General features: G+C 38.1%; 1 protein-coding gene across 1 annotated transcript in view; it reads right to left on the bottom strand.

Moving 5' to 3' along the window:
• WDR64 (WD repeat domain 64) overlaps positions 1–23,066 on the bottom strand; it is a 156,098-nt gene that overhangs the window by 40,269 nt on the left and 92,763 nt on the right. The window contains exons 14-17 of the mRNA XM_004375854.2: positions 15,314–15,490; positions 5,394–5,524; positions 2,149–2,250; positions 995–1,064 (exon numbers count right to left, since the gene is read on the bottom strand). Coding sequence (XP_004375911.1) covers positions 995–1,064; positions 2,149–2,250; positions 5,394–5,524; positions 15,314–15,490 — 480 coding nt within the window. The remainder of the gene's footprint in view (positions 1–994; positions 1,065–2,148; positions 2,251–5,393; positions 5,525–15,313; positions 15,491–23,066) is intronic.

Here is a 23,066-nt window from a genome sequence, read left to right as displayed (position 1 = left end):
CTGGTAGGGGACCTCTGCATGAATCTCTCCTCGCTCTCCGTTCTCTGTCAGTTTTCTCACTCCATTTGGTGCTTGACTGAGTTCTTTATCTCTTCATTTGATGTTTTAGGGTTTCAGGATTGTTGTATTCTCTGTTTGGCTTAGTTTTTCGGATCTTTGCTGTGGAGGGATGGCGTGGTGCTTCTGCCTAGAGCGCATTTTTGTTGCATGGATTTTAATGTTCATAAATAGAGACTCCATAACACAACATTTTCCTAGTGGCTCAGGTATGTCATGATAACCACAGTAATTAAGTGCCTAATGCATGCCAAGTCCTTGGTGAATATTCTCTCTAATTCTAATAACAACCATGTAGGTTAGGCTTTATTATTCCCTTTTTATTGATGAGGAAACTGAAACTCAGAGAAATTAAGTGGCACGTAAAGCTAATCACATCATAACTGGAGAAGCTTCAGTTCAAGTACAAGTCTGTCTGGCTCTTAAGTTCTTATAGGTTTATTTTTTCCAGCATGCTAGTGGTTTTTAAAATATTTTTTTGCAGTGGAACCTTTCCTTCAAATAGCAACTTAACTAGAAACATAATGTCTTAAAACATAAAATTGGAGCTGGGAATACGGTTTGAAAACCACAACATGACATTACGTTGTCTCTTCCCCCTGTGAAATATGTATGGTACTGATTTTTTAGCAAAAATATGGTCTAAAATGACTTTATTATTTTATTACCATAAACATAGCATGTATAATTTATTTTGTTCATGATCAGGCATTGATTATTCACGGGTGTGAAAGCACTGAAGAAATAGAAATAATTTAAACATTGATTTTTAGTGAAAACAAAAAAAATAGTTTTCACATATACACATACACACACAGATTTTTTTTTTTTGCTTTTATACTCTATCAAAAAGGAGGGGTTCAAATGCAGAATGTCACTATTCTTGGACTAGGATTGGGTAGAACAGGAAGATACATTCTCCCTATTTCTTGCTTACCTTGCTACTCTGTGGACCCCTACTAGAATCACACTGGGATGAAGAGCATATGGAATCCTGACTTGATCTCCTACAAGGGGAGGAAGGAATCCCAAGGAGGAAAAGTTAAAATATTCCCTTGTACTCAAAGGGTGCTCTTCTCTGCTTTAATTTCAGTTGATTGCTTCTTCCATCATCTGTGGATATTGAGCCACTCACTTATGAAACCAGTCGTGCTTTATATTTTGTGTCACAAATGTTCATCAGTATGGTGTTGGCGGAGACTGTTGGGGAGCCTCAGCAATTAAGATGCCCCTGTCCTATAGCGTCGCTATGAGTCAGAATCAACTTGATGACAGTGGGTTTGGTTTGGGTCCTGTCTCATGGCTAAGGCTAGATTTAGTCCCAGAGGCTCAGACATTGAGATGGCAGGGAGTGGGATGTGGTTGGGGCTGACAAGCCTGGCTAACCTCTTGCTATACAGTTTCCAGTTTTGGTCTGGTTCTGTCCCTGTGACTCTGCTGGAATGTGCTGAAAAGTGGCTTAAGATGCTAGTGCACATGTATACTGAACAGCCCCTTAAAATAGTCTCAGAATAGTTTTTATGAAATTTCAAGCTAAGATGTAGGGAAGGTGTTGTATTCTGGCTTACCACAGGGCAGCCCAAAAGTAGCCCTGAAGTTTTTGATTTTACTCCAAAGATGTGGTTAACATTGTCTCTTGTCTGAAAACCAGAGCTCTTAAGCATATATAAATAGGAAAAAATAATTGTTCTTAAATATTTAAAAAATAACTCTCTGCTCTATTTGAAATAGATAGGGAACACTCACTTATAGTGCAAGGTATACAAAATCCCCTGCCATCTGATCTTCCATACTTGCTCCAGAAGCCCTTCACATTGATGTTCATAGTGTTAGATTTTGGCTAAGGGTATAGACAAGTGGGCATTTTCCATCTTTGCTACTGTTGTAAAGGAAACTGTGAGGCTGACATAGTAAAGGGACCACCCCACCTACGAAAGAAGTAACGATGGGAAGACAGCTAAAACAAGATAGTCAACCCAACCTAGGTCTTCCCTCAATTGTAGCTTCTTTAATGTGAGGATAAGGAAAACCATTCCTAGATCACCCACATAAGTCCTAGACAATACGACTGATTAGTAACTACCGAGTTACCTTGCACATTCAGGGGTACGGAAGAGGAACAATATGTCATTAACTCTAAAGCGTTTGGGATCCAAGTCAGGGTCCACTGTGAAGCAATCTTCAGGTCGGTACCTGGAAATAGGCACACATTCACATGATAAATCAAGTAACTTACCTTATTTAGACCATATAGCCCATGCAGAAATTATCAACTCATCAAATGCTGATATCTTTGAAAATGGAGAGAAAACCTAGAGGTATAGAGTTTGAACACACCTTCTTTAATGTTGTTGTTGGGTGCTGTTGTGTTGATTTTCAACTCATGGCAACCCCATATGACAGAGTAGAACTGCCTCATACAATTTTCTAGACTGTAATCTTTACAGAAGGAGCCCTGGTGGCACAATGGGTAACAGCTCAGCTGCTAACCGAAAGGTTGGTAGTTCAAACCCACTCAGTGGCTCCATCGGAGAAAAGACCAGGAGATCTGCTCCCGATTTCCGACTAGGAGACCCTACAGGGCAGTTCTACTCTGTCCTATAGGGTTGCTATGAGTTGGAATTGACTCGATGGTACACAACAGCAATCTTTATGGAAGCAGATCACCAGGTCCTTACTTGTGGAGCATTGAGTGGGTTTGAACCGCCAACCTTTTGGTTAACAGCTGAGCGCTTAACCGTTGCACCACCAGGGCTCCTATCTTTAATAAGTCTCTGTATAACAACATGATATTAAGTAGTTTAAAAGTCTTTTGATTTAATTAATTGGTCTAGTCCTCCTACCTAAGGTCAGAGAGTGGGTTTATATAATCCTGTGGAGGAACCTCCTAGGAACCTTCATGTAGTTTTAAGAGTAGGATTCTACTTTTTGAATGAGTGGAGTGGCAAATCTGAATAAAATAGGTACTACTCTTAAGCAGTTTATAATTTAGTAGGGAAGGCAAACAGGTTATTCAGTGATTCCAGTACTCTCGCTGCTCTAGTCTCCTGGAGACCCAGATTCCAAGGAACCATACATATTCCTAGGCAGTTTCCTGGGATCAGAGTGATAATCTCTAACAGTCCCTAATGATAGGCTGCAATGAATGACACTTCATGCTTGGCTCTTAAACCATACTTAACATTTCTTATAGCAAATAGACCTTATAGCAAATGCCCCTTTTCCCTTAGTGGAAATTACCTCTGCTAATTTGGGCTGAAGAGTGGTGAAGGAGCCTTCTGGGGAGTGAACCAGGCTGAAAAGAGAAGCTTATGGCTTAATGACTTGTTGAGCTCAAAATTTTTAGATATTTCTGCTGTGCAGATGGGTCAAATAGTGAAGTGGGTTATCAGTTAGCAAGAACAATTTTGAATTTGGGCCAAATAAAATGTGAGACTTTGAACAGGAAGAGAAGGGCTATTTCTCTTGATTGGTGAAAGAATCTTTAGGCCAAGTTTGAAGCAGAGGTAGGGATGGCCTCTGCCTTGAATATAAAAAACATTTTCAGTTTTAGAGTCTTTAAATTACCTTATGTAGTCTGTGCTAAATTATGTTTGGAAAAACACTCCAGTGATTCTAAATCAATTGTTTAAATGTAATCATCTTCATATAGGAAGGGGACACTACATATGACCCACTACAGTTAGTTGTTTTTCTCTGATTCGGTGTGGAATTTACATGCATCCTTGATAAAATGCTGGGCACTTCAATAAGGAAGATCTTCATCTTTAAATTGGGAATATTCTCAGGGGAGCTGCCTACCCTTTAGGCTGTGGAATTAGGACTATGGTCTGTGCCTTTTTAGTGCACCTGCTTAGTCTGTCTACTGTGGTGGTTGTTGTTAGATGTTGTCGAGTCGGTTCAGGCTCATAACGACCCCATGCACAACAGAAGGAAGAAGGACCTGGTGGTTTACTTCTGAAAAGAATTAGCCAGTCTACTAGTGAGTCATATACAAGCTAACACTTACAGTGTGAGAACTGCATTAATCAGAGGGTGAGGAATTGTGCAATATATGTCACACAGTATCTACACATGCAGGTATCAAATGACAGGTGTAACTCTGTGAGAAAGGCCTAACAGCAAGGAGTGGAGAGAAGAGACTGAGTGATGACAGGGGTTCTAGGGGCAGAACCCAGAAGAACATAGTCTAAGGTAGAAAGGAACGTGTCTGCAGAAACAGCATTTCAACTAAAGGTTAAAAGGGGAAAAAATCTAGGGTCCAAACAAGGAAGGAACATTTCCCTGCAAAACTTGGCTAAAAGTGATGACTCCGACATGGACTAAAAGAGAGTAGGCCCAGTAGACCAGTAGTATGTAAGGTACTGTAATCAGAGAAGCAGAGATTTACTTTGCATTTTCTTCTCCAACTCCCTATTCTCCCCCTCCTTTATACATTTTCCCTTCCACCAAGTGCCTGGATAAAATTTGTTTTTATTGTTAAGGTTAATGTTTATTGTTACGGTTCTTGGCGATCCACCTCTTGTGCCTCAAAGTGAAATTTTACAAACCCCCTTGACATACAGTATCCACATGCTTGCCTATAACCCATTACACAGTTAGAGAAAGTGAATTAATTACAATCTATCCATTGCAAATGATGCATTATTTCCTTTACAACCAACGGCAAAAGCATTTAGAAACGGTGACGAGGAGAGGGTAAAATTTGGGGCATGGTACAAAGCAAATCTAATTGATGAAGTTGTAGAAATGCATCTGCCACGTTGGCCCTTGTTGGCATTATCCTGTAATAAATTGGATGTGTAGGGGTAGAGAATGAAAAGGAAAATCTATCTAGGATGCTCCTTACTATTTGACTTTGGTGACTGTGAATGGATGGAGGTTGTCACTGGGAATTCAAGAAGTGGAAATGTTTAGCGGGAGGTGCAGGTTGGGAAGGAGTTTTGGGCATGTGGGGCTTTAAGGGTCTTGGTAGCACTCTAGGTTGGAAATTGCCATTCAGCAACTGGATATACGTGTTTAAAGCTCTGGAGAGATCAGCGTTTGATATTATTTTGTATTTTAAGTATTTGTTGAGGCTGTGAGTTTGGACAACATCACATAATGAAAATAAAGGGTCAAAGCTCTTGGGAATACAGATACTTAAGGTTCACCTTATTCATATCATTCTGGGATTTAGATGTTAGAACATAGTTGTCTCATGAACATAACCTCCTGGAAAGCCTCCTTTGAGTTATCACCATGTTCATATCTAGTTTTGTTTTGTTTAAGTGTTGCATGCTGCTTTGGCTCTTCTGCTGTGCAACTTATATTTTTTAAGGAAAGACACAACTTACACTTCTGTGACGGTAGATGTTGCAAAATTCCATAGGATGATCACACCGTTTAAGGTTCCAGCAGCTATCAAGTTATACCCTTCCAATTGTAATAAATCAATGCAGTTCACATCTATACTGAAGGCAGGATTCTAAAGGAGAAAAGAAGTAGATTCACCCACCGTCATGATAACATTATCTAAAAACAGTAAAAACAATATATTCACACTCTTTAATACTGCCATTAATTTAAAACAAAATATCTTATTCTTCTTTCTGGCATTAAAAAATTATAATTCGTAGAATTCATTAAAACAACAAAAATATACTCTCCCTCTCTACTGGCTCCTTCTTCTCAGTCTTGATTTATTCTTTCTTGACCTACCAATGCATTAGGTTACATTCTCATCTTTCTTTCCCTTCAAATTTCTTGAAAGAATATTCTATATTAACAGTTTCACTTACTGATCCCCATTTACTCAACAATCCTCATCGTCTGGCTTCTGCCCCATAATAGTCTATGGGAACTTTTTCTAATTATCACTAAGAGCTTCCTATTGCCAATTCTATTTGACACTTTTCAATTGTCTTGCCTCAATTGTTTTTGAGTATCTCATATGTTTGTCAATTTGTCATATCATGGTAGCTTGAGTGTTGCTATGATGCTGGAAGCTATTCTACCAATATTTCAAATACTAGCAGGTCATCCATGGTGGACAGGTTTCAGCAGAGATTCCAGACTAAGGCAGGCTAGGAAGAAAGTCCTATTGATCTGGTTCCAAAAATCAGCCAATGAAAACCCTATGTATAGCAATAGAACACTGTCTAATATATACTGCTGGAAGATGAGCCCATCAGGTTGGAAGGCACTCAAAATACAAATGAGTAAGAGCTGCCTCCTCAAAGTAGAGTTGACCTTAAGGGCACTAATGGAATAAAGTCTTCAGGATTATCATTTGCTGATATGCACAACTCAAGAAGTAACTGTCACAAAATATTCATTAGTAATCGAAATGTAGAATGTATGAAGTATGAATCAAGGAAAACTGGAAGTCACCAAAAATGAAATAGAACACTTGAAGATTGATATTCTAGGCACTAGTGAACTGAAATGGACTGTTATTGGCCATTTTGAATCCGACAGTCACATGGTCTACTATGCCGGGGACGACATATTGAAGCAGAATGGCATTGTATTAATTATTAAAAAAGAACATTTCAAGATCTATCCTGAAACACAATGCTGTTGATGATAGGTTAATATCCATGCTCCTACAAGGAAGACCAGTTAATACAATTATTGTTCAAATTTATGCACCAACCACAAATGCCAAAGATGAAGGAATTAAAGATTTTTACGACCTGCTACAGTCTGAAATTGACAGAATGTGCAATCTAATTGCATTGATAATTACTGGTGATAGGAAAGTAAAGTTGGAAACAAAGAAATAAATACTTAAATACCTCCCATCTGAATTTAGATACCATCTCAGTAATAGATATGACCCACTGAACACTATGACTAAAGACCAGAAGAGTTGTGGGAAGACATCAAGGATATAACAAATGAAGAAAGTGAAAGATCATTAAAAAGAAAGGAAAGAAGAAAAAGCTACAGACCCCACATTTCTCAGAAAATAAATTTGCATACAATTTCAGAGACCTTTTTGTTGTTGTTGTTGTTGTTAGTGGCCATGGAATCAGCTCTGACTCATGGTGACCTTATGTATAATGGAATGGAACGGTGCCTAGTCCTACACCATCCTCTTAATCGTTGGTATGTTGAACCCATTGTTGCAGCTATTGTGTCAGTCCATCTCACTGAGGGTTCCTCTTGTTTTTACTGACCCTCTACTTTACCAAACATGATGTCTGCCCTAGGTTGGGTTCTCTAGTGGAGCAAAACCAGTGAAATGTATATATATAGATACATATCAAGAAATTTAATTCAAGGAAATGGCTCACTCAGTTGTGGAGGCTGGCAAGTCCCAAAATTCATGGGTCAGGCATCGGGATGGAGGCTTCTCCTGACTCACATGATTGCAGGGGCTGATGAACCCAAAATCAGCAGGTCAGATGACAAGCTGACTCACGTCCCAAGAACCAGAGGTCAGATGATGATGAGTTAGATGCAGGATCCAGAGTGAGAGTGAGCCTTGCTGGAACATCCATTTATATACTGGGGGCAGGCCATACCCCCAAGGATATTTCCTTTTCAGCTGATTGACTGCTCATAGCAGATCTCATCATGGAAGTTGTTACATTGTAGCAGATCTCATCATGGAGGCGACTTCATCATATCAGATCTCATCATGGAGATGATTACATTATATAACATTATGGACAGGAAATCAGTCCAATGTCTCCAAACCGCTAAGAATCATAGCCTAGATAATGTATAAGGGCTTCTTAAAACTGCGGCTCTCAACATGACTAAGTGACTGACACACAAATCTGAATCAAACTCTTCTGCCCTAAATCCCTGCTTCTAGTTTCAGAATATATGCACCCCTCCCCCGTTGGCTGAGCAAGTATGTGGTTGTGGTTACTTAAAACTGTGATAAAAATGTTCTGTTCTCAGAAAGAATACTTGTAAGTAATGTATGACAAAGTTGTGGATTATAGTTAAGCAAATGATAAGAATGTTCTGGAAAGAGAATAACAAGAACATCCCCCCAAAAGATGTTTACATAAGATTGTTCTCAAGAAATTGCTTATGCAGTTTGCCCCCTAAAAGTCTGTGATTAGTTGATATTATGAGTTAATTGATACTATAAGTTTACTTGTGACTGATACATAACCCTCAGCCCTTCGCGACTCATGTGTAACCCGCAGCCCTCCTATATAAAAATCTCTCTCTCCTTTCGGACTTTGCAGCACTTGGTATTTTACCAAGTATTTGCCCAGCTTCGGCTGTAACAAATCCACAATAAAACTCTATCATTTCTCTCCTTACAGAGTTCTGGTTATTTTTTTACACTTTGACACCAAGTTGACACATGACATTAATCATCACAATATCCTTTTTAGCAATTGGAGAGACTTTTTAGGCCCTTAGAGTCCACCTTGGACAGGGAGTCCATGCATCCCAGATTAAGGACTCTGGCTCTGTAACTTTTGAAAATATATCATTCAGTACTTATCAGGAAATACATCTCTTTTTCTGTGGTGTGGGAAGCAAAGCTAGCTGCTTTAAGTGAATTTATAATTTTGTAATTCTGAGGATACCTTGAAAACATAGTCTGATCGTACATTTTCCTTATTTAGGTTTAAAAGCAATAAAAACACCAACAACAAAACAGGTGCCTTTATAATAGGCCAAATAATGTCACTAGAGCAAAATAAGAAACCTTAGAAAAAGGAAACATGAAAAAAGAAAGCCGGAATTTCATTAATTGCCATTGAGAAATCTAATTAAATTTATATAATGTAAAAATGGTAGAATAATAATTGGCCAAAAAAGTGAATATTCATCTTGTGACCTCTGGATATGGCCCCTTATAATAAAAATCGAGGAGAAGCTAAAGCTTCTAGCTATTTTTAGAGAGATGAGAAGATGAAAGACTAATGGACTTCCAGTGGAGCCTGAAGAACACTTGTGATTATTTCCCAGCTGAGATCTCTGATAACAAGAAACCTCATCTACACCCAGCTGCCATAAGTTAGCATTGCCGTGGCAAAAAAGACCATATATGAAATGAATACAGTTAAGAAACTAGAAAAAAGTATTTGCAACTTATTTCACAAATTAATATCCCTAATGTATATATTATATATAATATGTATATATATCTGTATGAATTCCTAATATACCTAATATATAAAGAGCTTTTTAAAACATTAAAATTAAAACCAAGAGTCTGGATGGAAAAATGGACAAAAGATGCAAACAGACTAATCTCACTGAGGATTTTACACATGTAAAAAAGCTTCTACACGTATTAAAAAGATGCTCAACTCACTCAGTACAAGAAAAATGCAGAGTAAAAAATGTAGCACGTTACCATTTTTCATCTCTTAGATTAGCAAAAATCTAAAAGTTTGACAATATACTCTGTTGGTGAAGCTGAGAAAATAGGCGCTCTCATAGATTGCTAGTGGGAATACAAAATTGTATAACTGCTGTGGAGGAGAATTTGGCAATACCTAGAAAATTACATTAGCAGTTATTTTTTGACTCAGCAATCCCTCTTCTAGAAATCTAACCTAAAGATGCACTGTTAGAAACCCAAAATGACATACGCATAAGGCTATTTGTTGCAGCACTATTTGTAATTGGAAAATATTGGAAACAACCCAAATGTCCACCCACAGAGGACTAATTGAATATAGTGCATTCATTAAAATGGAATACTATAGAGCTTTAAAAAAGAAAGACGAAGATTTGTATATACTTCTTATAATGATCTCCAGAATATATTGTTAAATAAAATAAGCAAATGTCTTAATTATCTAATGCTGTTATAACAGAAATACCACAAGTGGATGACTTTAACAAACTGAAATTTATTCTGTCACAGTTTTGGAGGCTAGAAGTCTGAATTCAGGGCACCAGCTCTAGGGAAGGCTTTCTCTCTTTGTCGGTTCTGGGGAAAGTTCTTGTGTCCTTTCAACATCTGGGGCTTGGCATTCCTTGGAGATCTCCATGGGTCTTGGCATCAATCTTTTCCTGGGTCTAGGAGATTCTCAGCACAAGAACTTCGGGTCCAAAGGATGCGCTCCTCTCCCAGCTCTTCTTTCTTGGTGGTAGTGAGAGCCCTCCCCTGTCTGCTCCCTTCTGTCTCCTTTTATCTCTTGTAAGGCTATGACTCAAGGTACACCCCACACTGATCCTCCCTCTTTAACATACAGAGGTTAGGATTTATAACACATCACATGTGGAGGATAATTACATCAGATTACAAAATGGAGCACAACCACACAATACTGAGAATCATGGCCTAGCCAAGTTAACACATATTTTTGGGGGACATAATTCAGTTCATGACATACTATACTTTGGCGCCCCCAAAATTCACGTCCTTGCCACATGTAAAACACATTCACCTCATCATATCATCCCGAAAGTCTTAAATCAATTCCAAGTCCAAAATCTCATCTTCTAAATCATCTAAATCAAATATGGGTGAGATTTTAGGCATATTCCACCCCGGGGAAAAATTCCTCTTCATCTGTGAAATGTGAAATCTAGACTACAAGTTATCTGTTTCCAAAGTACGATGGTGGAATAGGCAAAAGGTAGACATTTCCATTACAAATGGGAGAAACTGGAGGGAAAGAAGGGATAGCAAGCACCAAGCAAGTCTAAAACCCAGCAGAAAAAATTACATTAGTTCTCAAGGCTTGAAAATAATCCTCTATTCTCTGAGACCATTTAGGCAATGGCCCTGCCCTCCAGAATCTGGGTGTTGGCCACACCCCCTGGATTCTGGGTGGGGGCCTCTTGGATCTGGACTTCAGCTCAGCCTTCCAGGCCCATTCGCATGACAACCCTGCTCCCTTGGCTTTGGGTGGCCCCATTCTCCTAGTCCTTCTGAGTGGCAACCCCACCCCTTCGGCCCCCGCAGCACCCATTCTTCTGCCCCTTAAGCATGACAACCCCACCCTCTCAGCTTTGGGCAGTGGTCCCATGCCCCCAGCACACCTTCATGGCAGCTGCACACTCTCACACTCTGGAACTGAGTTGGCAAAGATCCAACTCTTTGAAACGTAGGAAGCTGTGGCCCCACCCTTTAAGATCCAGGAGACCGTGGCCCTACACTTTGAAATTAAAAGGCCCTGCTTCCAGTGCTCCTTCCAACAGTTCTGCTGATCTCTGAGCTACTCTAGAGATGGTACTTTTTTTTTTCTTGGAGGACAACAGATGTAGCTCCTTTGGTCTGCTTCCTTCCTGTAGAATTTCAAGAGGCAGACAATGATCTTTCCTTCCATTCTTTCTCTGCCCCCTTCAGTCTGAGCTGATGGGTTTTCTGCTGTGGTAGTTGGTTAGATCCATTAGTCACAGGTTTAATCTCCTTAACAAAAGATTGTATAGCCACATCCTTGGTGAACATTCTAGGACATGTGTCCTTAGTTTGTACAACAGAATTTCCCAAATCTTTAAGTTCTGTTTTCATTTAGCATAGCACATTTTAAAGTCCATCTCTTTCCTCTCACATTTTACTATAAGTGTCAAGGAGGAACCACGCAGTCCCTTTAAGATCTTGCTTAGAAATCTCATCTGCCAGATATCCAAGTTCATTGCTTACAAGTTCTACCTTCCACCAAATATTTGAACATAATTCAGACAAGTTCTTTGCCACTGCATAAGAAGCATCACCCTTCCTCCATTGTCCAATCACATGTTTATCATTTTCTTTTAAAGCCTCACCAGAAGCACATTTAATATTTACATTTCTAGCAACATTCTGTTGCTCACACCACATGCATTCTCGAAGATGATAGAGACTTTCTCTATAGCTCTCCTGACTTCTTTCTGAACCCTCATCAGAATTGCCTTTGACGTCCATGACTCTACCAATAGTCTCTTTAAGGCAATCTAGGCTTTTACTATTAAGCACCTTAAAAGTCTTTCAGCCTCTACCCATTACCTAATTCCAAAACTGCTTCCACATTTTAGGTATCTGTTAGAGCAGCACCCCACTCTTCTGGTACCAAACTCTGTCTTAGTTATCTACTGCTGCTGTAACAGAAATGTCACAAGTGGATGGCTTTAACAAACAGAAATTTATTCTCTCAGTTTAGAAGGCTAGAAATCCGAATTCAGGGTACCAGCTCTAGGGGAAGGCTTTCTTTCTCTGTCAGCTCTGGGAGAATGTCCTTGTGTCCTTTCAACATCTGTGGGCTCAGCATTCGTTGGAGATCTCCATGTGTCTTGGCATCATTCTTCCCCTGGATCTAGGACGTTCTCAGTGCAGGGATGCACTCTGCTCCCAGCTCTTCTTTCTTGGCGGTAGTGAGCTCCCTCTCCTCTCTGCTTGCTCCTCTTTTTATCTCTTGTAAGATAAAAGGTGTGACTCAAGCAAGGGTGTAACTTGAGTCACACCCTCTTATACAGCTGTGACTCAAGATACACCCCACACTGATCTTGCCTCATTAACATGTAGAGGTTAGGATTTGCAACACATTACAAAATGGAGGATAATTATATTGGACCATAAAATGAAAGACAACCACATAATACTGGGAATCATGGCCTTGTTAAAATGACATATATTTTTGGAGGATACAATTCAATCCATGACAACAAAGAATGGAAGAATGTGTGCAGTATTCTACCTTTTGCTTAAGAAAAGTTGGAGGGGATATAAATAAGGATAAGCATGTGATTATATTTTTTTAAAAAAAGTTGAAAACATAAATCAAAAACTTAAAAACAAAAGGTGGACTACAGGTTAGAGAGCGAATAGCATGGCAGGAATAGGTATAGAAGTTGAAATTCTTGGAATAGATTTTGTTTTATAGATTTGATTTTGGAATTATTTAAATATTTTGCATAATAAAACAAAAGTAAAATTTTAAGAAGCAATAAATATAAAGCAAAATGAAACTAATTCTAGCAGTGTATTGAGCTGGTGACACAGGGAATTATTTCAAATAATTTTTATGCATAGTAATTTGGCTATACATTCTGGGTGATATATACCCCAAAGACAAAAAGAACTGCAAAAAAAACAATATCTTGAACTGTTTTCAGCTATCCTATTCGTAGTAATTTTATTGTTATTCTGAAACTATAATACAGTATAATATAAATGTATATTCTATATGTATGTATATATATACACACATATACACTGTATATATACACATATGTATACACTACATATATATATATCTATACACACATATAATATCATTATAGGCTATATATACATAATGCCTATAATGGTATTATATTCAAAACCCAATCCATCGCCATGGCGTTGATTCTGATTCATAGTGACCCCATGTGTTACAGAGCAGAATTGCTCCACAGGATTTTCTTGGCTGTAATCTTTACGGAAGCAGATCGCCATGCCTTTCTTCTGTGGCACAGCTGGGTAAGTTCGAACTGCTAACTTTTAGGTTAGTAGCCAAGCACAAACTGCTTATGCCACATAGGGATTTGTATCTTATATAATATCTATCTATCTATTAATCATAGGATAAAACAAATAAGTAATACGTTAATGTCTTTAGGAACCAAGATTCTCTGTAAGAGAAAGAGGATATTAAATAAAATCAGTAAAATACATGTAATTTATGTTTGAAATGGAAATATAAGTAGAAACTAATGATGTATTTTCTCTTAAAAATTGTTCCTACCTCTGTCCATTAACATGGTTTAAAAATAAGGACCAACTCAGTAGCAGCGGGCATCTGTAGAAACCCTATTGTAATCTCTTCATACTATTTCCTACTAAAAACAAAAACAAACAAAAAATAAACTAAGATTTCTTGGAGAAATATCAGATTCCAGATCTGGGACAAGAAAAGTACAAGATGAGCCTGGAATATCTTGCCATACCTGGAAGCTATCCAGAGCTACTAGGGTCCTGTCAAAAGAACTCGGGAGCCTGAAGAGGCTCCAACCAGATTGAAATGAGACAATTTTGACATCAATAATAATAATAAATTCAACTGAGTGAAACATATCAAGATTATTTAAAATTTGTGAATTGATAATGATATTAAACAAATAAATAGAATTCACTAGTCACTTTGGATGATGCTAGGGAACCAACTCCTTGTTTTGAAAACTGATAAGTATAAGGAAAGAATTAATCATTGATCTTGTCTTTCCTGTATGAACAGTTCTTCACGGTAACAAAATAGTTGATGGAGAATTTTTCTTTAAAGACACATTCCAGCTAATAAATGAGGCCGAACAGTGCAATTATAATATCACCATTTTGCAGCTCTTAATAAAATAGTGAGGACAGTGGTGGTTCAGTGGTAAAATTATCACCTTCCATGCAGGAGACTTGGGTTCGATTCTTGACCAACACACTTCAAGCACAACCACCGGCCTGTATCTGTGGAGGCTTGAGTGTTGTTATGATGCTAAACAGGTTTCAGCAGACCCTCCAGACTAAGACAGACTAGGAAGAAAGCCCTGGCAATCTACTTCTGAAAACTCTATGGATCACAACGGTTCCATCATGTTGTGCCTGGGTTTGCCAACTCTATGGCAGCTAATAATAACAATGAAATAATAGACCTAAGTGGTGATCATCAATGGCTGCTGATCTCCAAAAACAACATCGTCATTATGTGAATCTTGATGGAAGTACACAACATCATCTGTGGAGGAATCTTGGGGAGAAAACATCAAATCTGTAATCAAACCACTAGATTGATTTACCAAGTTCCTTTACAGAGGAACCTCTGCAATGACCCCACAAGGATGTGATCTGCAAAATCCAGAAAGTGAGAACCAATACACAGACTGTCCAACTTATTCAATGAATAAATTGCAAGGAAAACAAGAGAGGAGAGAGGGAGAAATTTATAGATTAAAAGAGACTTGTCAACCAAGTGCAACAACAAATGGACCTGATTTGGATCTTGGTTGAAACAAACTAAAAAAAAAAAAAAATTATGAGGAAATCTGGGAAATTTGAACACCGGGTGAATGTGTGATGGTAAATTATTTTAGTTGTGATAACGTTATTATTGTTATATTTTTAAGAATCAGTATCCTTTAAAGATATAGACTGAAATATTTAGGGATGAAATGATATAATATTTGGCATCTGCTTCAAAATAATCTATTGGTGGTGGTGCTGGGGAAGTGGTGAGAATATAAATGAATTAAGTTTGGCTGTGCATAGGGAAGTTTTGAAGCTGAGTTGATAGTACATATAGGTTTGTTGCATTATCTTCTCTACTTTTGTATATTTTTGAACTTTTCCATATTAAAAGGTAAAAATTGAAAAAAATCAGGAAATTTAACTTACATTGGCATATCGAGATACTTTTCTATCAAGTATCAATTCGACCTCTGGGAAAGGACTGTTTGTGCTCTTTGGTTTAGCAGACGCCCTCAGATGCACGACACGATTCCCATCTTGTAGGAAAGGCGCAACATCAGGTAGCTCCCATATCACCGTGAGGAAAATATCCTCTTCCTTACCCTTTAGTAGAAATCCAGTGAGTATAGAGAAAAACAGAACATACAGTCATACACAGCAAATCTTTTTGTTGTTGTTAGTTGCCGTCAGGTCAGCACTGACTCATGGTAACCTGATGTACAATAGAATGAAATGTTCATTTGTTGCTGTGTCCTGTGCCATCTTCATGACCGTTGGTATGTTTGAGTACATTTCTGTGGCTATTGTATCACTCCATCTCACTGACATTACAAAATCTTAAGCCAGCCTATTCCTCACTAAGGAGTCCTGCTGGTGCAGTGGTTAAAGCTTTCAGCTGCTAACTGAAAGGTTGATGGTTCAAACCCATTAGCTGCTCCGCGGGAGAAAAGACCTGGTGATCTGCTCCCTAAAAATTTCAGCCTCAGAAACCCTATGGGGCAGTTGTACTCTGTCCTATAGGGTCACCATGAGTCAGAATCGACTTGACAGCACACAAAAACATCCCTGTCTAAAATAATTCCCTTTTCTCCTTCCCTCCCCAGCGGTAACCACTAACTGGAATATGGTGTTAGTTATGAAAATTTATGAAAGTTGTATGTGTGAGTCTGTCTGTCTGTATGTATTTGTACTCTCACACCCAAACAAATAGAATATTGTTTTCAGGCTTTTTAAACATTTTTTTTACAAATGTTATCAAACTGTATGCATTCATCTTCAACTTGTTTTTTTAACATAATGTTGTGTTTTTGAGAATTACACAAGTTGTTACATGGAGCTCCAGCTCATCTACTTTTAACTGCTTTATGGTATTGTGTAAATATACTACAACTTACTTATCCGTTCTTCTAATGATGGATGTTTAGGTTGTGGTCAATTTTTCACTGCCTGTTTTTAACGGTTGTGTGCCATAGGTTTTAACGGATGTGTGAATTACTAAGTTGTAAGACATCATCAACTTTACTAGATATTACCAAATGGCTTTTCAACGTAGTGTTACTCATTTGCACTCCCACCAGGAGTGAGAGTTCTCCTTTCTTTACATTCTTGCCAACACTTAGTATTACTTGATTTTTTTTAATTTGCTCATTTGATGAGTTCGAAATGGGATAATTTTTAAATTAATTTTAAAATGCATTAATTATATTAATCACCTTTTCCTAATTATTAGTGAGTTGAACATTTTTTCATATATTTGTTAGCTATTTCTTACCTGCCCTTTGTCCATTTTTTTTTTGTTATTGTTGGGTTATTTGTATTTCTTCTGGATTCATAGGATTTCTTTAGATACTCTGGTTCCTAATAGTTTATCAGTTATTTGGGGTGCAATTGTCTTTTTACAGTCTGTAACTTGTCTTTTCACTTTGTTTTTTAAGATAAGTTTTTAATTTGAATGTATTAAGTGTATCTGTTGATATGAAATCTTCTCATCTGTGAATATGGTATATATCTTCATTTATTATCCAGGTTGATTTTTATGTCCTTCAAGGTTTTTTTTTTTTTTTTTCATGAAACTTTTGCATATTGTTATGGATTGAATTGTGTCCCCCACAAGATGGTGAAGTCCTAACCCCTGTCTGTTCATGTCACCTTGTTTGGGGAAATAGGGCTTTTCTTTTTAGATGTTATGAATTAACGAGTTCCTATCAGAGTAGAAAACTGAAAAACCAAACCCTTTGCCAACGAGTCGATTCCAACTCATAGCGACCCTATAGGACGGAGTAGTACTGCCCCATAGGGTTTCCAAGGAGTGGCTGGTAGATTCAAACTGCCAACCTTTCGGCTGGCAGCCATAGGTCTTAACCACTAAGCAGCCAGGGTTTCCTATCAGAGTCCAGTGGGACCTGATCCCTTCTGAGTGGTATCTTATAAAAGGGCAGAACAGACACAGAAATAGAGTCACACAGGGACCACACCATGTGAAGATACATCTATAAGCAGCAAAAGAAAGCCAAGGATTGCCAGCAGAATCCAGAAACTGGGAGAGAAGCATGAAACAGTTTCTCTCTAAGAACCCTCAGAAGGAATCAACACGGCCAATACCCTGGTTTGGACTTGTAGTCTGCAGAACTGTAAGACAATAGATTTCTATTCTTTAAAGCTGCCCACTTGGTGATATTTTGTTACTGTAGCCCTGGGAAACTAAGACACACGTTTTTGTTCTTCTAGGTGCCTTATTTTTGGTAACAGCTGTGGTAAAGTGAAGAGAATATTGGTCTAGGAGTGAAGAGAGCAGATTCTAGTCTTAGCTGTAACAGGACCTTGGGCAAGGTGTGTATCTTCTTTGGGTCTTATTTTCCTCATTAGTAAAAGGAGCACCTCAGCTCCTTTCATGGATGAAAGCCCTTCCACTATTAAAGGTTTATAATTTGAGATTTAGATCTAAGGCCTCTTATATCATATCTATGTTAATTTAAAAGTTTGGGCCAATGACAGTCCTACCCACTAGCTGATTCTTTGGTTAGAATTTGTACTGTTGTGGGAATGGAAGGAATCTCAGGAATAGCCAGTGATCAAGTATTGATATATTGAGCTAAGTTAGATGCTTGTGCTCCTTTGATGATGTGAGCTGGCTGCAGTGGTTTTAACAGGTTTAGCTGGTTTCAACTGAATCACTTGGGACAGTGGTTCTCAGACTTTATGAATTCATAGAGCAGTAAAATTTCAAAAAACGATTTTTAAAGCTTGAGCTAGAGTTACTAACATTCAATTTTACTAAATGAGGGTAATGGGGGAGGGGCGGCTCTACTGTCATCATCCTATGAGAAGAAAGGCTGTTTTAATACCAAGAAAGTAGGAAAGATACAATCTTATAATTTAAAAAAGTAAAATAAGCTTTATAAAAAATTGCACTTATTTTCTTCATTTCACCCCTAATTGGTGAAACCTTTCATCTTAGGTTGGTATTGGCAGGCCTTTAGGATTCAATGCTTTAGGAAATAGCAGTTCACATAATGCTCAGAGCCTGTATTATGTTAATTGCTTCATAAAAAAAAATCTTTTGCACTAACAGGCCTACAAAAAGGGCTCCAAGAGAAGATCCATAAGGTGATGTGGATAAAAAGGACAAATAAGGAGAAGTAAGTGGATCTTTAGAATTTGAGTTAGTTTTGGGTCAATTAATCACCCTCTCCTCTAAACTCCCACAGTGCTTTGTTCATAATGTTAGAGAAATAGTTTTTCACCATCCTATGGTTTTCTCAACAAGGGTCTTAGTGTAAATTTATCCCCAATTTACCAAACATTTTATGTAGGCAGAATTCAATTCTATCCCCTTACACCTGGGATCATGAAAAAATTATTATTCCCTTCTCTTAAGGTTTACGAAGTTGTATTAATAGAATGGTCACTTTATAATCCATCCTCTCATTACATGGCTACAAGACCATGCCCAGAAAATCAAGCACAGTGATGACTTATGACCAGACCAGACAGCTGCACAAGGATTTTTTTTCTGAAACTTGAGCAATAAAGCCAAGAAGACTATAAGTGCAAGAACGAGACATTTCAAGCTATTAAGGACTGGTCTGAAACATTAAAAAGAAGTACATAAAACTTATGGATACTCTGCCTTAGGTCATAATGCCTTAGCAATGCTTCCCAAATAACTGAAGCAGTTTTTAAAAATGTGGCGGGAAGTCTGGGAAGATAATGTCTGGTGCGTCTTTCCATCCACCTTCCTGTGCCCAGCAGTTTCTGGGGAAGCAGAGAAATGGGGTTTGGAGTTTGGAGAAAGGGAGTTTTTATGGAACTTGTTCCCCTCTAGGCTGAACAAAAGCCCAGGGACCAGGATGGGAGAATCCTAAGATGAGATCTGAACATGGTGGCTGATCTGCAAATATGCGTAGATCCCTATAGGTGGGTGGGTGAAGGGGACAATGTGTGTCAGGTAGATGAGGTGGCATCTGCCTAGTTTACCTTGCCTCCAGGGAGATGAGAAGTAGCTAAACGTGTGTAATGATATCTTACTGGGATTCTAATTTGAATTTTCCTGATAACTAATGAGGTTAACAACTTTTCCTAGGTTATTGGCCATTTGGATTTTGTTTTGTGAAGTACCCATCTTTTTTTTTTTTTTTTCTTACTGAACTGTTTACCTTATTTCTTATCTAAGAACTTTCTAAGAGTTCTTTATATATTTCGGATATGAATCCAGTATTTGTTATTATATGTTACAAACATCTTTTCTATTCTTGTCTTTTCATGCTCATTATAGTGAATTTTGATAAGGAAAAGTTCTTAGTTTTAATGTGGTCAAATACATCCATCTTTTCCTTTATAATTAGTGATTTCTGAATCTTATTTACAATAATTCTTTATCTCGAGCTCATAAAAACAATCTCCTATATTAACTGCTAAAACCTGTGTTATTTTGCCTTTCAATTCATGTCTTTATGCCATTAATCCACCAGGAAAGATAACTTTTTGGTGGGAGTTCAAAATTTAGTTGTTTTTTTTTCCCCCCCAATATGGATGCCTAGTTGCTCCCAAACCATTTATTGAAAAATCGATTCTTGCCACACAAATCTGCAGTACTTCTTCCATCATATATGGAATTATTTTTCTTCAATTGCTCTATTTATTTCTGTCTGTGCCCAAACATCATTGTCTTGTTTCCTTGTGTGCTTGGTTGTTTTGACTGTGGCTTGAGATGAAGGTACCTTCCTCCAGAAAGGATTTATGTTTGTTGCTGCCAGGTGACTGGTAGAACTACCAGTTTTGAACTACCTTAAACCGAGTTCATAGTTTGAGATTTTCTGACCACGTAAGTATTGCCAATCTGGGTTGCAAGTGCACATGAGAGTCCATCTGTGGCCACAGCTTCTCAGAGACAGGATTTTGTCTTGTTTCGTTTTCCTTCCCCTCTCCTTTCTTCCTGCCTGGCTCAGTGTCAAGGCGCCCTTTCCTGCATTGCCTCTGGGAAGCTGGCTTCTTTTCTTTCTGGATCACCCTTGCCCAGAGTGTAACTTTTGGGTCCCAGGTTATTGTAGACATGGTATTCAACTCCCTGCCTTGGGCAGGCCCTGGACTTTGATTTCTTTGCCCCTCATCTGGTGAGTCTCTGAAACTGAAGCCTCTGGCTTTAGCAAATGGCCTCAGGGCAAACGTAGCAGTCCTGTTCTGGTATTCAGTTTACTTCTCTCAGTTTTTACTTTCTCTTAACTTTTGGTCTGGTATTTCCTCACTAGATTGTCAGGTCTTTAATGCTAGTACCTCCACCAGTTGCTGTTGAGTTGACTCTGACTCACAGCGACCCCTTGTGTGTCAGAGTAGAACTGTACTCCATAGGATTTTTTTCTTTTTTTCTAAATTTTATTTATTTTGTTATTGTTGAGAATATACACAGCAAAAATACACCAATTCAACAGTTTCTACATGTGCAATTTAGCGACACTGATTACATTCTTTGTGTTGTGCAACCATTCTCATCTTCCTTTTCTGAGTTGTTCCTCCTTCATTAACATGAACACACTGCTCCCTAAGGTTCCTGTCTAATCTTTCAGCTGGCTGTTGTCAATTTGATCCTATATAGATGATTCTTAAAAGAGCATAATGCTCAAGGCAGACATTTTTTACTAGTTAAGCTAAACTATTGTTTGATTTTAAGAAGACTTCAAGGGATATTTTTGGTTTAAGGTTTAAAGATTATCTCAGGACAATAGTTTCGGGGGTTCATCCAGCTTCCATGGCTCCAGGATGTCTGGAGTCCATGAGAATTAGAAATTCTGTTCTGCATCTTCCCCCTTTTAAACAGGATTCTTCTGGAATCTTTGATCAAAATGTTCAGTAAGGGTAGCTGGGCACCATCCAGTTCTTCTGGTCTCATGGCAAAGGAGGTGGTTGTTCATAGAGGCAATTAGCCACACGTTCCATTTCCTCCTACTATTCCTGACTCTCCTTCCTCTGTTGCTCCAGGTGAATACAGACTAATTGTTGTGCCTTGGATTGCCGCTTGCAAGCTTTTAAGACCCTAGGCACTATGCAACGAACTAGGAGGTAAAGTAGAAGCACTAAACAGGTTATTAGGCCAATTAACTGGCATGTCTCATGAAACCATGACCCTAAACCTCCAAACCAAGGAACCATATCCCATGAGGTGTTTGGTTGTACATAAGCAGGCTCAACGGCTACTCTTTTTTGGTCATTGTTATAAATATATCTGTCACACAACTTTTGCCAATTTGACTTTTTACAGGTGTACAATTTATTGACAGCAATTATAATAATCTTCCGTGCAACCCCACCCTTAATCAATGCAATTTTTCCATCACTGTTAACCCATTTTTTCCCACTTCCCTCTCAACCCTGGTAACCACTAATAAACTTTGATCTCTATACATTTGCCTTTTCTTGTCTTTTTATATAAACGATGTCATACAATATTTGTCTTTTTGTGATTGGCTTATTTTGCTCAGCATAATGTCTTCAATCTCTATCCATACTGTAGCATGTATCAAGACTTAATTTCTCCTACTGGCTGAGTAGTATTCCATTGTATGTCTGTACCACATTTTGTTTATTCCTTCATCTGTTGACGGGCATTTAGGTTGTTTCCACCCTTTAGCTATTGTAAATAGTGCTGCAGTGAACATGGTGTACTAGTCTCTTTTGAGTCTCCGCTTTAAAATCTTTGGTGTATATACCTAGGAGTGGAATTGCTGGGTCATGTGGTTGTTCTATTTTTTGTTTTTTGAGGAACCACCACACTGTTTTCCACAACAGCTGTACCATTTTGCATTCCCACCAGCAATGGATAAGGGTTCCAATTTCACCACATCTTTGCCAACATTTGTTATTTTCTATTTTTTTATCTTAGCCATCCTAGTGGGAGTGAAATGGTTCCCCACTGTGGTTTTGATTTGCATCTTTCTAGTGACTAATGATGCTGAACATTTTTTCATATGTTTGGTGGCCATTTGAATGTCCTCTTTGGTGAAATGTCTATTCAAGTCCTTTGCCCATTTTATGATTGGGTTGTCTTTTTGTTATTGTCAAAGTGTTATGTATATTCTGGTTATTAGATTATTGTTGGATATATGTTTCCAAAGATATTCTCCCAGTCAGTAGCTTGTCTTTTCACTTTTTTGATAAAGTCTTTTGATGAACAAAAGTTTTTAATTTTTATGGGGTCCCATTTATTTATTTAGTCTTTCGCTGTTTGTGCCTTTGTTATTATATTAGATAATCCATTGTTGAAAGCTAGGTCTGACAGTACTGCCCCTATTTCTTCTTCTAAGAATTTTATGGTTTTAGTTTGCACATTTAGGTCCTTAATCCATTTTAAATTTGTTTTCGTGTATGGTGTGAGACATGGATCCTGTTTCATTCTCTGTATGTGGAAATCCAATTTTCCCAGCATCATTTATTGAAGAGACTCCTCTTTCACCATTGAATGTACTTAGCACCCTTGTCAAAAATCAGTTGACCACAGATGTGTGGGTTTATTTCTGGCTCTCAATTCTATTCCATTGATTTATGTGTCTATTGTTACACCAGTACCAGGCTGTTTTTTTTTTTTTCCCCTCATTTTTTTTATTGTACTTCAGGTGAAGGCTTACAGAACAAATAGTTTCTCATGAAACAGTAGTACACATATTGTTTTATGACATTGGTTAACAAC

The sequence above is a fragment of the Trichechus manatus genome, unplaced genomic scaffold (assembly GCF_000243295.1).
Source record: "Trichechus manatus latirostris isolate Lorelei unplaced genomic scaffold, TriManLat1.0 scaffold00039, whole genome shotgun sequence".
In the NCBI taxonomy this organism is placed as follows: domain Eukaryota; kingdom Metazoa; phylum Chordata; class Mammalia; order Sirenia; family Trichechidae; genus Trichechus; species Trichechus manatus.
This window is presented reverse-complemented; position numbering and strand designations above follow the sequence as displayed.